Raw genomic sequence first — 12349 nt, 5'->3', positions numbered from 1 at the left:
AATGTATTAAACTTAGTCTTTTCAGGGGCCACAGCTGGAGTCTCAGCTTTGCAGATGTCAATTTCTAACTGGTACATGCCGCAGAGGGTTCCAGAACCCTGATGGTAATGAAGTGTACGTGAGCACAAGCATGTTGACGTGTGTGTGTGTGTGTGTGTGTGTGTTGGGTGTGTGTTGGGTGGGAACATTTAATATGAAGGTTCTAAAATAATAGAACAACATAAAGAACATAAGGAAGATATATATGCAGATATATGGGCTTTAAAAACTGCCCTGTCTTAAAGTTGAAAATAAGTGGGGGATGGGGAGAGTTTCAAAGTGTTTGTGACTGCCTACAGAGTTTATGGTTTTGTTTAAAGTGAAACATTTATAATTTTAAGGTATATGAAAGGATCTGGTGCCAAATAAATATTTGTTGAATGATAAAATCAGTGGTAGAGTCCTAGAGATCTGTGATGCATTTCATTTACTAGCATTTGAGCTTATACAGATCTCATCCCTAAGTCTGGAGTTCTTCATCTGTAAAAACGACCACTTTCTGGAATTTTTTTTTATAAAGTTTAAAAGAGAAAAAGCACGCAATTCATTTAGCATGGTTCCTAGCCCGGAGGAGAGGGTTGCTCTGGTTGTTCTGGAGGTTAATGCCACTGCTGCCATCTTTGGAGAGATTCTGGGGAGAGGTCAGCCTGAGCCTCAGGAAAAACTCCATAGAAAAAAGCCCAGGATGTATTTGGATGGGGAGGCAGGCAAGGGAAGGGCAGTTCAAACCAGAGGAACCATCTGAATGAACATAGGGTGTCAGCCAGGAATGAGCGTGCTGTTTAGAAATTGCAGAAGCCCTGATGATACAGATTTACCAACATGACAGAGGTTTATTTGTTAGTGCAGGGGTGGGAAGCGGACAGGTTTCAATGCGTATAGTAAAGACCTGCCGGATGTTAAAGTGATAGTCTGATTCTTAACATCCTTTTTGAATTGTAAAGTTCTAATAACCCTCATTACATAGAGGAGAAATCTGAAGCCTAGCTCGCTCGGTAAGTGACCTTCTCTGAGTCACACAGCATGGTGCAGACAGACCTGGGGCCTAGAACATCACCCCCAGCAGAAGGGCGCACTTGCAGAGCAATGTGGCCGCAGGCTGGCTGGCCCCGTGCGCTGGGCTCCCGCGCGCCTCCCATGTCCTCCCCATAGCCCGAGCTATTTGCCAGGTCTGCCCACTGACCACTGCCTCACACCATTCTCTATTAGTTATGCAAGGAGAATATTTTTCACGGTGTCATTAAAAAAAATTACTTCAAGAAAACAAGTCTTTAACCCGAACCACACATTGAACATGAAGAAAGCTACTGTGCCAGGTAGAAGTATCTGGAGTACTTTACAGTCGGTTCTGTGAGACAGTAGGCAGTACTGGTGAATAAAGAGAGATCACTCAGTAGCAGCCCCAGCTCCTTTCCTGGAGCACAGACTATCCCGGCACCGGACTCTTTGCCTTTCATGACTGAGCTCTTCCCTCGTCACGGCCGCTGGAAAGATGCCTCGCACCCGTTCCCGTTTTACAGATCGGCGTTGAGAGAGGTGCAGCCACTGCTTAGCTTTACCAAGCTAGCAGGCCTTGAACCTGCGTTTAAAGCCCTGTCCCTCTGCTCAAAGCCTGGCCCTTGAAAGGCAGCCTTTCTCTAGATCACAGATTTCACAGGGGTGGGAACTGCGTGATGCTAAGCAGCAACTGTTGCAAAGAGTGAGGGTGCCTGTGAAGAGCTCACAGGGCCCTAATTATCTATGGCAAGAAAAACATCTGTATGGGGAAAGTAATGAAATTAATTCTAAAGTCTAGCAGTTGCATGCATTAATTGACGTTAATTAATGCCAAATTACAAGATACTTCCTATGGAATCGCATCATACACTCACTAGAATTGAATATGGAAAGAGTTCATCATACTTAATGTTATTACAGCAAGCCCCAAGGGGAATAAGAGTGATTGGTCCCTCATTATGAAGTGCAGCCAATTTCTTTCTGTTTCCATTAGAAGGAGAAAGAGAACAAACCAGGAGCACTTTACCAGGGGCAGGCAGCTCAAAACTGTTCATTTCCCCTTCAGCTTGCAAATTTCACTTTGAGCCACTCTAAGCAAGAAATGGTTTTAAGACCTCTACCTGGGGCTTTCCTTGTGTCACCCAGTTGAAGCTTCTGTATTTCTTAGCCCAAGGACAGGCTCATGGCATGTATTGCTCATAGTGCTCCACCTCAATATGTGTCATGTGGAGTAAGATCGAAAAGCAGAGGAATTAGAGATGGTTCTCTAAGTCTTGAGAGACAGATCTCACAAGCCTACCGTGCACCACACCCCCTCCACCCCTGGGCTGAGAGATGCCGACTGGGGGATTTGCATACAGAGTAGTCTCCCTCTCTCACATCACTGCCTGTATGTTACTGTTGACATCTCCTATATATCTTTTATTCATTTTTCCAGTGCAAACATCCATATGTAGGTATCTATATATACAACTTGCCCAGAATCTGGTTGATGCACATGTATTTTGGTAACCTACTTTTAAAAAACTTTTATTTTAGAATAATTTTAGGTAAACAGAAAAGCTACCAAGACAGCAGTACAGCTTTACCTACCTTCTCCTAATGTTAGCATCTTGAACAACCAAGGTCTGTTTTTCAAAACTAAGAAATTAACATTGATACAATATTATTAATTGGTAACCTGTTTTTATTATATGAAAAGTATTAAGCACTTCTGTACATACTCATATACTCTTTAGAAGCATGGTTTTAATCACAAACTGTACATGTTCTGAAGTTTTCAAAAATTATTCCCCCATTTTTGGCCATTCTTTTCTCTTTCTATTATAAACAACACTGATGAATATTGAAATAGCTAAATCTTTGCATAGATCATTAATTATTTCCTTGGGTAGAATTCTCAGAAATGAACGTGAGGTTAAAAGATCTCATTTTCAAGGATCTTGATTCATATTGCCAAATGACCCCACAAAAATATAAATTTACTGGTCTTTTTTTTTTTTTGTATCTAGGTATATGCATTGATACTTAGCTCAAAGCCAAAATATACTTAACAAAAATTGGCCCCCAGTTCACGGGCATTTTTCACACAGCATAGAGTAGTAAAAATAAAAGCCTTAGAGCCACCCAAGTTTGAAACCCATAATGCCATTTCTATAAATCGTGATCTGTTTGAGCTTCATTCTCTTTATCTAAAAAATCAGTTGATATATTATACTTTGTCATACTATGAAGATTAAATGTATGAAATAAAGGTGAACATGCTTCAGAGTACCTGGTACATAGATGGTCAACAAATGTTAGTTTCCCTGTTCTTTTATTTTCTTCCCAAATCCCTTAGATTCAGAATTTCCAAATAGTTGAGTTATAAATATGAAAATCGTGTCTTTATATTTTCCATCTTGTGCTTGTTCAGGAACCTTTGAAAAGGAGGTTAAAGTCTTAAGAAAGAAACTCTTAGACTCCATTACACATAAAACAAGCACTGTGTATTTATCAAGAACTCCTCATTAGGTGGCAATCCCAAGAAATTCTGATTGGAAGTTGTATTTGTAATTTGAAGACCAAGACCTCTTAATCAAGAACTTTTGATTCAGTTTGGTTAATCATTGTTTTTATTCATTATCTCACATAAGAAGCACAGAGAAAGAACAACTCTGGGCTCAGTACAATCAGTAACTCAGCATCATCTGGAAATAGGTCCTTTCCATCTCTTTGCATACTCATTATATAAGCTTAACTGTAAAACTGGCTGCTCTGTGTAAAAAGAAGGCTAACGCAGTCCCAAGCATCCCATTGGACACAGTGTTCTAGAGAGGCAGAAGAGGGTCTTCTGCTACAGCTCCTGGTCCCTCCCCTGCAGACCCTTAAAAGACCTCCCTCTCTTCTCATTTACTATGACAGGGTCTTAATGCCCTTTCCTGAACCAACCAGTGGCAAGGGGAGTAGGAAGACTTTGAATGGGCATAGACCCAGAAGGATTAATCCTTGCATATGAGCACTTGCCAGTCACACAGGAGGAAGGACAAGCCTACAGATCCAGTATTGCCTTTTCCATTAAAGAGCCTGGGAAGAATGGGTATTGGCAGGTCACCAAGGGAACATAACTGATAGAGAAACATAACTGGAGTGCTCAAATTCAGTTTAACTACCCTTTTAAAGGACCTCCTATGTGACCCCAAACTGATCCTATCACTGTGGAAGGTAGCAAAAGAGAAAATAGGAATATTACCATTATTGATAACAACTGAGATCTGTACACATTTGAGTTTAGAAAAACATGTAGCATATACATTAATTAGAGCCAAACTGCAAGAGCGTTGACGTTGGCATCCCCATTTAATGGATGTGGGTGGCAAGACTCAGGAGGATGAAATGATTTCTTTTGAACTATGCAGCTAGTAAGTGATCAAACCAGAACTCAAGCCCGGTCTCCTAGCTTGCCAGTGTCCATTGTTTCTGTGACCCCAGGCTACCTTTAGGAAAAGAGAAGTTGATTAAAAGTTGTAGAAGGTTCTGGTGGAGTGTGAAATTGTGAGGTAAAGATTTTTGTGTGCTGTAGTGCTGGGGAGGGACTGAGTCACAGAAATTTTCTTCAAGGAGAAAGATCTTGAGTTATGCCTGAAAACAAAACTATGATAACTAAAACTAAGAATGTTTGCAAAAGGAGATAATTAAGAGTGAGTAGTGGCTCTTCTTTAGTTTATTTCTGGAGATGGTTTCACCGGGACTAGATGGCTTAAAGTACTTCAGAGCCATCCCATCCACACAGATGGCAGTAGGACGAAGGAATATTGTAGATAAAGGTCTCCTCCACAGTCTCCTAAGAGCTTATCAGCAATTACATCAGTCATTGGTCAGATGGAGCAAACGTGCATGCTGCCCCCTAGTGGTCCTCCTTCTAGAATACAGGTTTACCCAAGTTCCTTAAGTAAAGATGATCCTGGAAATTTTCTTCAGGAAGTCATTAGTGAATCCTTGTATCCAACCCAATAGTATTGCGTACCCCCATTTCATGTAAGTCTTCATCTCCTGATTTCTTTTTAATTTGAAAGAGTGGATTTCTGTGTATATCCCTGATGTCCTAAAAGCAAACTTATCCTTTCATTCAGCATCAAAATAAAAAAGCAAAACTTTATTTTACATTCAAAATATATATTCAATCAAGAAGCACATTCCAGTGAGTATTTACTTATTTCCCAGTATGTGCCTGGAACAGTATTAGAACCTGGGGTACGTTAGTGAACAACCAGAAAAGGCAGTCACTGTCTTCAAGGAGATTATATTCTAATGGAGAAGGACAGAAATAAATAAGGAACAGGTATTTTATATTGTGATAAATTCCATGAAGGGAATTGACAAAATGGCATGTGATCAATAGTAATCATGGAAGACTCTCTGAAGTAATACTTCGCTGAAATCTAGAACTTTCTTTGTGAACAACCTGGAGAGAAGCATTTCAGGCAGAGGGAATACAAATGAAAAGTCTCTTACATGGGTAGAAAGTTTGGCCACATTTCCGAACATAAAGGAGGCCAAATGAGAAGAATCACAGAGAGAAAAAGAGATTAGCATGTGGAGAAATTGGAGTGGTGGGTCCTAGAGGGTTTGAATTTATTTTAAATACAATGAGGCAAAAGGAGTTTTAAGTAAGGAAGCTACATCTGATCAGTAGACAGGGCAGAATAGTTGTAGTCTAAAAACCAAGACAACCTCTCTGGTACAGTGTACTTCCAGCAAAAAATATCAAATCCATGTAAAAGTTATTATCACTGATAGGTTTCCCATCTGCTGGGAGAGGCAGAAGAGGGTCTTCTGCTGCAGCAGAAGTCTCAGGTGGGATTAGTTTACTTTTCTGTAAAATGAGAGCAGAGCTTTGGACTCAGGAATCTCCCCTCTATTCTGTTTCCCTTCTAATTCTTAGGAGAAGAAAAACCTTTTTCTTGATATAGAATCTTCCTGTTTATAACAGTGCACTTCTTGCATGAGATGACTGGTGATTGCGTGTATGACCATGTTTCCCTGCCTGTTGGTCAAAGGTCAAAGTGTGGAGAACAAAACAAAACAAAAAATACCCAACAAAATCACTAATATTAATGGCAGTTTTTAAAAATGTTTTCATTTAGGTTTGGGAGGGGAGAATTAATTAATGAGAATTTAGTATTCCAGGCTGGCAAGATTTGGTGGAGGCACCGGGGTGTAGTGGTGATGGTGTTGCTAGAAAGTGAGTAAAATAATAATGATACTGCTTTTAACAATAATAATTGGATCAATAATGCAGTTAAAGAATGTGAGGTTTGTTTAAAGAATTGGAGATAGCAAGGGAAATGGAAAATGTCCACTCTGAGTCCAATACTCTGTGTGTATACATACCCTGTACCCATTTTTTTTTTTTTTTCAGATTCACAGTACCTAACTTGCCGAATGCAGAACTGCACAGAGGCCAACAGAAATAAACCTTTCCCAGGCTACATTGACCCAGACTCTTTGATTGTCCAGGATGATTACGTGTTTGTTCAGGTATGAAAGATCCACTTCTGCTGATTGTCTCAGACATTTCTCTTTCCTGCTTCTGTCCTAATGCAGCCTCCTTAGCCTGCTTACATTCCCTTAAGAGTAAAAAAGGAAAGAAAAAAAAAATCATTCTCTTTTCGACAAAGGGAGCATTACCAAGTGTTGAAGCTTCTATGCTAACAGAATATTAATTAACTCCTTTGGGCATTGTCTGGAGGACCTTATCAATATGGGATCATGGAGGTCAAGGTTGTCTTAGAATGATGCACACTTCTATTCACCCCCCTCCTCTGCCTTCATGGGACTGAGCGGATATGTCAGTCTCTTCCTATCAGAACAGTCAGCCAATCAGCCTGTTCCCAAATATTCACCTTAAAAATAGAGAAACAGATGGGAGCAGGAAGCTGTGGGGTAGCTGGAGGTGGTGGGAGGCAGGGGTGAGGTGGGAGAGTAATCAGCCATTATTGTCAGGCTCTGACTGTGATTGGGATCAGAATTAGATGAGATGAGATGTGCTCAGCTGGGTTTTTCACCCCTGAAGACAGTGGCAAACCTTTGAGGTTGAATGGTTAGAAGAGACAGGGAGCAAGTATACTTTGCTTCTTTTCAGCATTTAAGGAAAATTCTAGGCTTGTTTAGATAATGCATCAGTTATTAGTTAATTTTGGACAGACCTCGCTTATTGCTTCCCGTACTAAGAGTGGCAAAAGTACAATTGCTAAATAGTTTATATCTGTGTAGTTTATATGTTTATATATTAAATATATATTTATATATATTTACTTATTTATTTATACATACATACTATATATACATATACACACAATTTCACTATGATTGAGACACATTCTAAACACTGTTTATGTGTTTGGACAAGAAATCATAATTAAGAATATTCAATCCCATGTTTTGAGGAAGCAAATGTTCAAAATGCCCAACATCAGCCCATGTACTCTTAAAATGTTTCACAGATGACCACACACACACACACACACACACACACACACACACACACACATCAGGTTTCCTTAGGGAAATGAGTAATGAGTACTCTGATAACTTCAACATCAAATTATCAAGTGATATTAAAATGGTTACACGTATGGGTTCTATCTATAATTCATTTCTCTATCACCGTTTCTTCCAGCAACTTTTTCTGTTTTCTAATAATGGTTTATAATCCACATACGTAACTTACAAATGGGAATCCCTTCTGCATTTAGAGTGTCATATATTTTCTACCCATGCCACCGTGAACATGATCCTACAGCCCGTCACGAGGACTACGAGGTGATCTGGCTCCATAATGGAGAAATGATAACTTCTGGTCACTTTTTTATGTGTCTGGGGGTGTTCCCCCAGAGCATGTGTTGACACAGTCTGAGCATGCACCCTCTAGCTGGTATCCCAACTCTGGATATTTATATGAATTAAGAGCAGCTAGGGGCGCCTGGGTGGCTCAGATGGTTAAGCGTCTGCCTTTGGCTCGGGTCATGATCCCAGAGTCCTGGGATCGAGCCCCGCATCAGGCTCCTGGCTCAGCAGGGAGCCTGCTTTTCCCTCTGCCTCTGCTTCTCCCACTGCTCATGCTCTCTCTCTATATATATATATCTGTGTCTCAAATGAATAAATAAAATCTTAAAAAAAAAAAAAAAAGAGCAGCTAAGCCAAGTTACAGAAACAGGGAGTAGATGGTGGTTGCCAGGGGTTAGGAGGTGGGGAGATGGGAGTCAAAGGGTACACATTTCCAGCTATTAAATGAGTAACTTCTGTGGATCTAATGTACATACAGCATAGTGACTATAATCAACAACACTGTAATATATACTTGACAGTTGTTAAGACAGTAGATTTTTAAAGATATCACTGCACGCAAAATATCATAATTAAGTGAGGGGACAGAGGTGTGAACTAACCTTATGGCGGTAATCATTTTGCAGTATACACATGCATCAAACCATCAGGTACGTCTTAAACTCACATACGTTATATGTGAATAATATCTCAATAAAGCTGAAAAACAAGAGTGGCCACAGAGGAGAGAGATGGTCAGTGGAGCCCGGGACACTGCACGGGATAGTGCTCATGCTGAGGAGACCGCACCCCTTCTTGCCCTCCCTGGCACCCACGGGGTTCATGGGGCTGTGTGTGCCAGACAGACGTGGAGGAGGTCGCTCACAGTTCTCTTCTGGGAGATAGAGATCTGTAGTGATTTTGGACCACGATGCTGGCCGGCTTCCTGTCTACTGTGTCAGCAGCACTGCTGGACCTGAGACGTACTCAGAGGCATCCATGTGACATCAGCAAATGGAATTCAGTGCTCAGAGGTGAGGGGTTCCTGCTCTGGCACTGTCTGACCTGGGCCATTTCCTTCCGGTATGGCTCGGGGACCTGTTTGCACGCCCATAGTCGGGCTAGACAGCTGGCGACTGCTGATGGACATGAAGCTGATCTACTCTGGGGCTTGTATCATTAAAAAAAAAGAAGAAGAAGAAAAGAAAGAAACTGAAAATGTATCCTGGCTTCTGAGCCACAGTGCAAATTGAAGAATTATGTTTTCATGCAGTGGGTTTAGCTTGCGCCTCAGACCAACTCACATACACTGTATGAGTTGTTTTTGAACGGAACTCTAGTTCTTCACACTTGTCCACAATAGTCATTCACACTGCTGGGTTGGCAGCTAGCCCCTACCATTTGAGGCTGTTTCTCTATGGCCTGTAACTGTTATAATAGCTCCTCTTACCTTTGTGTTTGTGATCCAGCTGACATCGGGAGGACGGCCACATTACTACGTGTCCTACCGGAGGAATGCCTTTGCCCAAATGAAGCTGCCCAAATATGCTTTGCCCAAGGTATGACCTGAATGGATTTCTTCATTTCAGTATTTTTCCAGTTCCCATATTCTCGCCTTCACCCCTTTCCCAAGGACCCTCATATTCATTTATCTCTTCTCATCCCCCCATGAACGTTTTTCAACTTCTCTCTCTCTCTAATTCTTGCTATAGGAACATCTGAATAGATTGTCAACTGATTTGCTTTTGTTTTTCAGTAATAAAGATTTTCAAGCAGTATGTATGGGTATTCTAGAAAGACAGAAAATAGGCTTTGGATACACGTTATATCAGTACAACAGGTGTGATACGTTTCTATCCCATTTTATTGTTAATTATTGAGAGGTGGTGTATCTAGATGACACCCAGCCTTTGCTTTGTCTCTCGATGGAACTTATGAGACTGGTTCTAGAGTTCTGAGGCACAGCTAATTTTTTGGACTTCCCCAAAGACATACTCCTTTGAAAATAATGACAGACAAAAGTTAAAGACCCTCTCAACTGCTGACATCCAGAAACACTGAACAACTGTGTTAATATGGAGCACCACCTAGTGGAGGACAAACTGACTTGGGAGCTCAAAGTTATGTGGATTTGTGGTCTGAAATAGTTAATGTATTGTGTCTTGATCTTAGAGCAAGGGAGGTATGTATGGCTGTAGGAGGGGACAGTGCAGGTTTAAATGTAGTTGTAGCTCAGCTTTGCAACCTTTAGGCTGGACAAAGAACATAGGGAACTTTTTTTGATTGAGTGTTCATGACTCCTTATCTTGTGTTTTTATCCATGACTTTGTAGTATGCTGTCCTGGACCAACACCAGCTAGCTGCCCGGAAATCATGGGATAGCACAAGGACATCACAGGTCTCCTCTTCCAGGAGAGCCAGTGGTAGCCAGTTGCTCTGGCCTCTACAGGCAGAATTCTCCTTCTTGGCCATCACTCTGCCCCTAAGCCTAGCAGGATAGTAAGGTGGGCTGAGACATTGGCCCATTCAAGATAAGTACATACATTAAATTGCACTGTTGACTCCAGGGAACAATATCCATGTTAGTAGTTCTTATTTCCAGCTGCTAAGAGATTAATGACAGTGGTAATTGCCCAGAACTATATGTCTGTGACTTATACACTTAAATGCTCCCTGCTCTTGATTCAGCTTAAAGTGTTTTCAAAAAGACAAGCACTTACAACTTTGGACTTGTGCCTCAGATGAAAATCGGGTAAAGTCCATATGTAAAATTAAGTCTGACTGTTGTTAAAATTACACTGGATAATCTTTTAGGAAGGTCCATGAGGGATATGATCATGCCTCCTCAGTAAGTCCAACAGAGCCATTTTGTTTTGTTTTTTTTTTTTCTTTCTCCTTGAGTGCTGAAATAAATTGCTATTTCTTTGATTGGTCAGCAAATGCAGTAATTTAGCTTGCAAGATTTACACCTTTAAAGATAAGAATTAAAGTCAGTGCAGGGAGATGCTCTCCCTCAAGAGGCATGTGGGAATTGAGACCAAATCAGGAAGCAGCAGATATGAGTCACTCCTCTCGTGTTATCTCCTGGGAATATACTCTTTGTGTGGAGTAAGTCCCAGCCAAACCAAAAGCTGTTTGCAGCCCAAGTGAGGCAAGCACTCAAGTCTCCTGAGCTCCCAAATTGGCATCCTTTGGATTATACTTTTCTTCTCTTGAAATAAATTAATAGCTTACTATTAGAAGATAGCCAATCCCCCACAAATTTTGATATACTGGAGGACCATCAAAAGAAAATGTCCTGTGGACCTAAGGAGCCCCAGGAATGGTCATTTAAAACCAAAGAACCATCTTTGGATCTATTGCTGGAGTGTTAGGAAACACATCCTTTGCGTTGCTTGTTCATAGCCATCACACGGATCACTGTTGACACTTGCTCCCAGTGACATCCATCCATTCTGGAAGGAAAAGTGATACTTTTACCCTGAATCAGCTGTCTGTCCCCCCCCCCTTGCTATCCCAGATGAGCATGCTCCATTACTAGCCTCATCCGAGGTATGAGGGTAGAACGCCATGATTAATTTCTCTCATCCCTGGAAAAATAGGAGCCAGCACAGCAAATGAACATATTATGTGGTCCAAACAGGTGTTTATTATTTAAGGCAATGAGACGTCTCATTACAATCCCATTACACCTTCAAAGAATAGCCCCAGCTTGGGTGGAGCGATCTGCCAGAAAGGCGCCTGTATTTCACGGCCTTCTATCAAAGCCAGGGCTGCCTTGGCTGAAAAGGAACAAAGCTTTATGCCCACCAAAGGAATCGAGACAAACCAGCACTTTCATGATCAAATTTTCTGTAATCATCCACTGCATTGTATCAGCTCTTGAAAGACCATGGTTATCCTGAGCTGTGTTAAAAAAATAATAATAATAACATAATGGTAACACTGACGGGAGAGGGAGACAGGGAGACTTTAATGTTGCTGCCGCTATTAAAAGCATGGGCCCTCCCCCCAGCCCAGGCTGGGAGACATGGTGACAGTTTCCTTGCCTTAACTTATGTGCAGCTCATTCTGAGCTACTCAAGGTAGATGAATGAGGCAATACATATGAAAGTGCTTTGAGCATTTTGGAGGACAGATACTCTATAAAAGCAAGGTAATATTATTATCAGAATGGATCTAGTTGTCTCTGTGGTGGGAGATCGATGGGAACAGGGGCGTGGGTGGTGCAGAGGTTGGTTGGCAGCAGAAGGCCCGGATTCCAGACCTGCATCTGCCACTAACCTGCTTTGAAGCCTTCAACTGGCTTACCAATTTCACTTTCTCTGTGTTTTGTTTGTTTGTGCTTTTGTTTCGTTTTGTTTTTCCATTTTTAAAATAAAATAAATGTTACTCTGAATAAAATATCCTTAGAGATGCTTCACGAAAATTTGGCTCCATGATCAGATAAGCTTAAGAAAAAAATAAACTCCTTTCTATGCCCCTTGCCTCAAGAGTAATGGTAGGT

General features: G+C 41.2%; 1 protein-coding gene across 3 annotated transcripts in view; it reads left to right on the top strand.

Moving 5' to 3' along the window:
- SORCS1 (sortilin related VPS10 domain containing receptor 1) overlaps positions 1–12349 on the top strand; it is a 507270-nt gene that overhangs the window by 374981 nt on the left and 119940 nt on the right. For all 3 annotated transcript variants that reach the window (XM_064595254.1, XM_064595255.1, XM_064595253.1), the window contains exons 7-8: positions 6437–6555; positions 9312–9401. In XM_064595254.1, the coding sequence (XP_064451324.1) occupies positions 6437–6555; positions 9312–9401 (209 nt within the window). The remainder of the gene's footprint in view (positions 1–6436; positions 6556–9311; positions 9402–12349) is intronic.

This window comes from Mirounga angustirostris, unplaced genomic scaffold (genome assembly GCF_029215605.1).
Source record: "Mirounga angustirostris isolate CCGP_5_RB_7025 unplaced genomic scaffold, mMirAng1.0.hap1 SCAF_6, whole genome shotgun sequence".
NCBI lineage: Eukaryota > Metazoa > Chordata > Mammalia > Carnivora > Phocidae > Mirounga > Mirounga angustirostris.
Note: the sequence above shows the minus strand (reverse complement) of the source record. Positions and strands in the feature narration are given on the sequence as shown.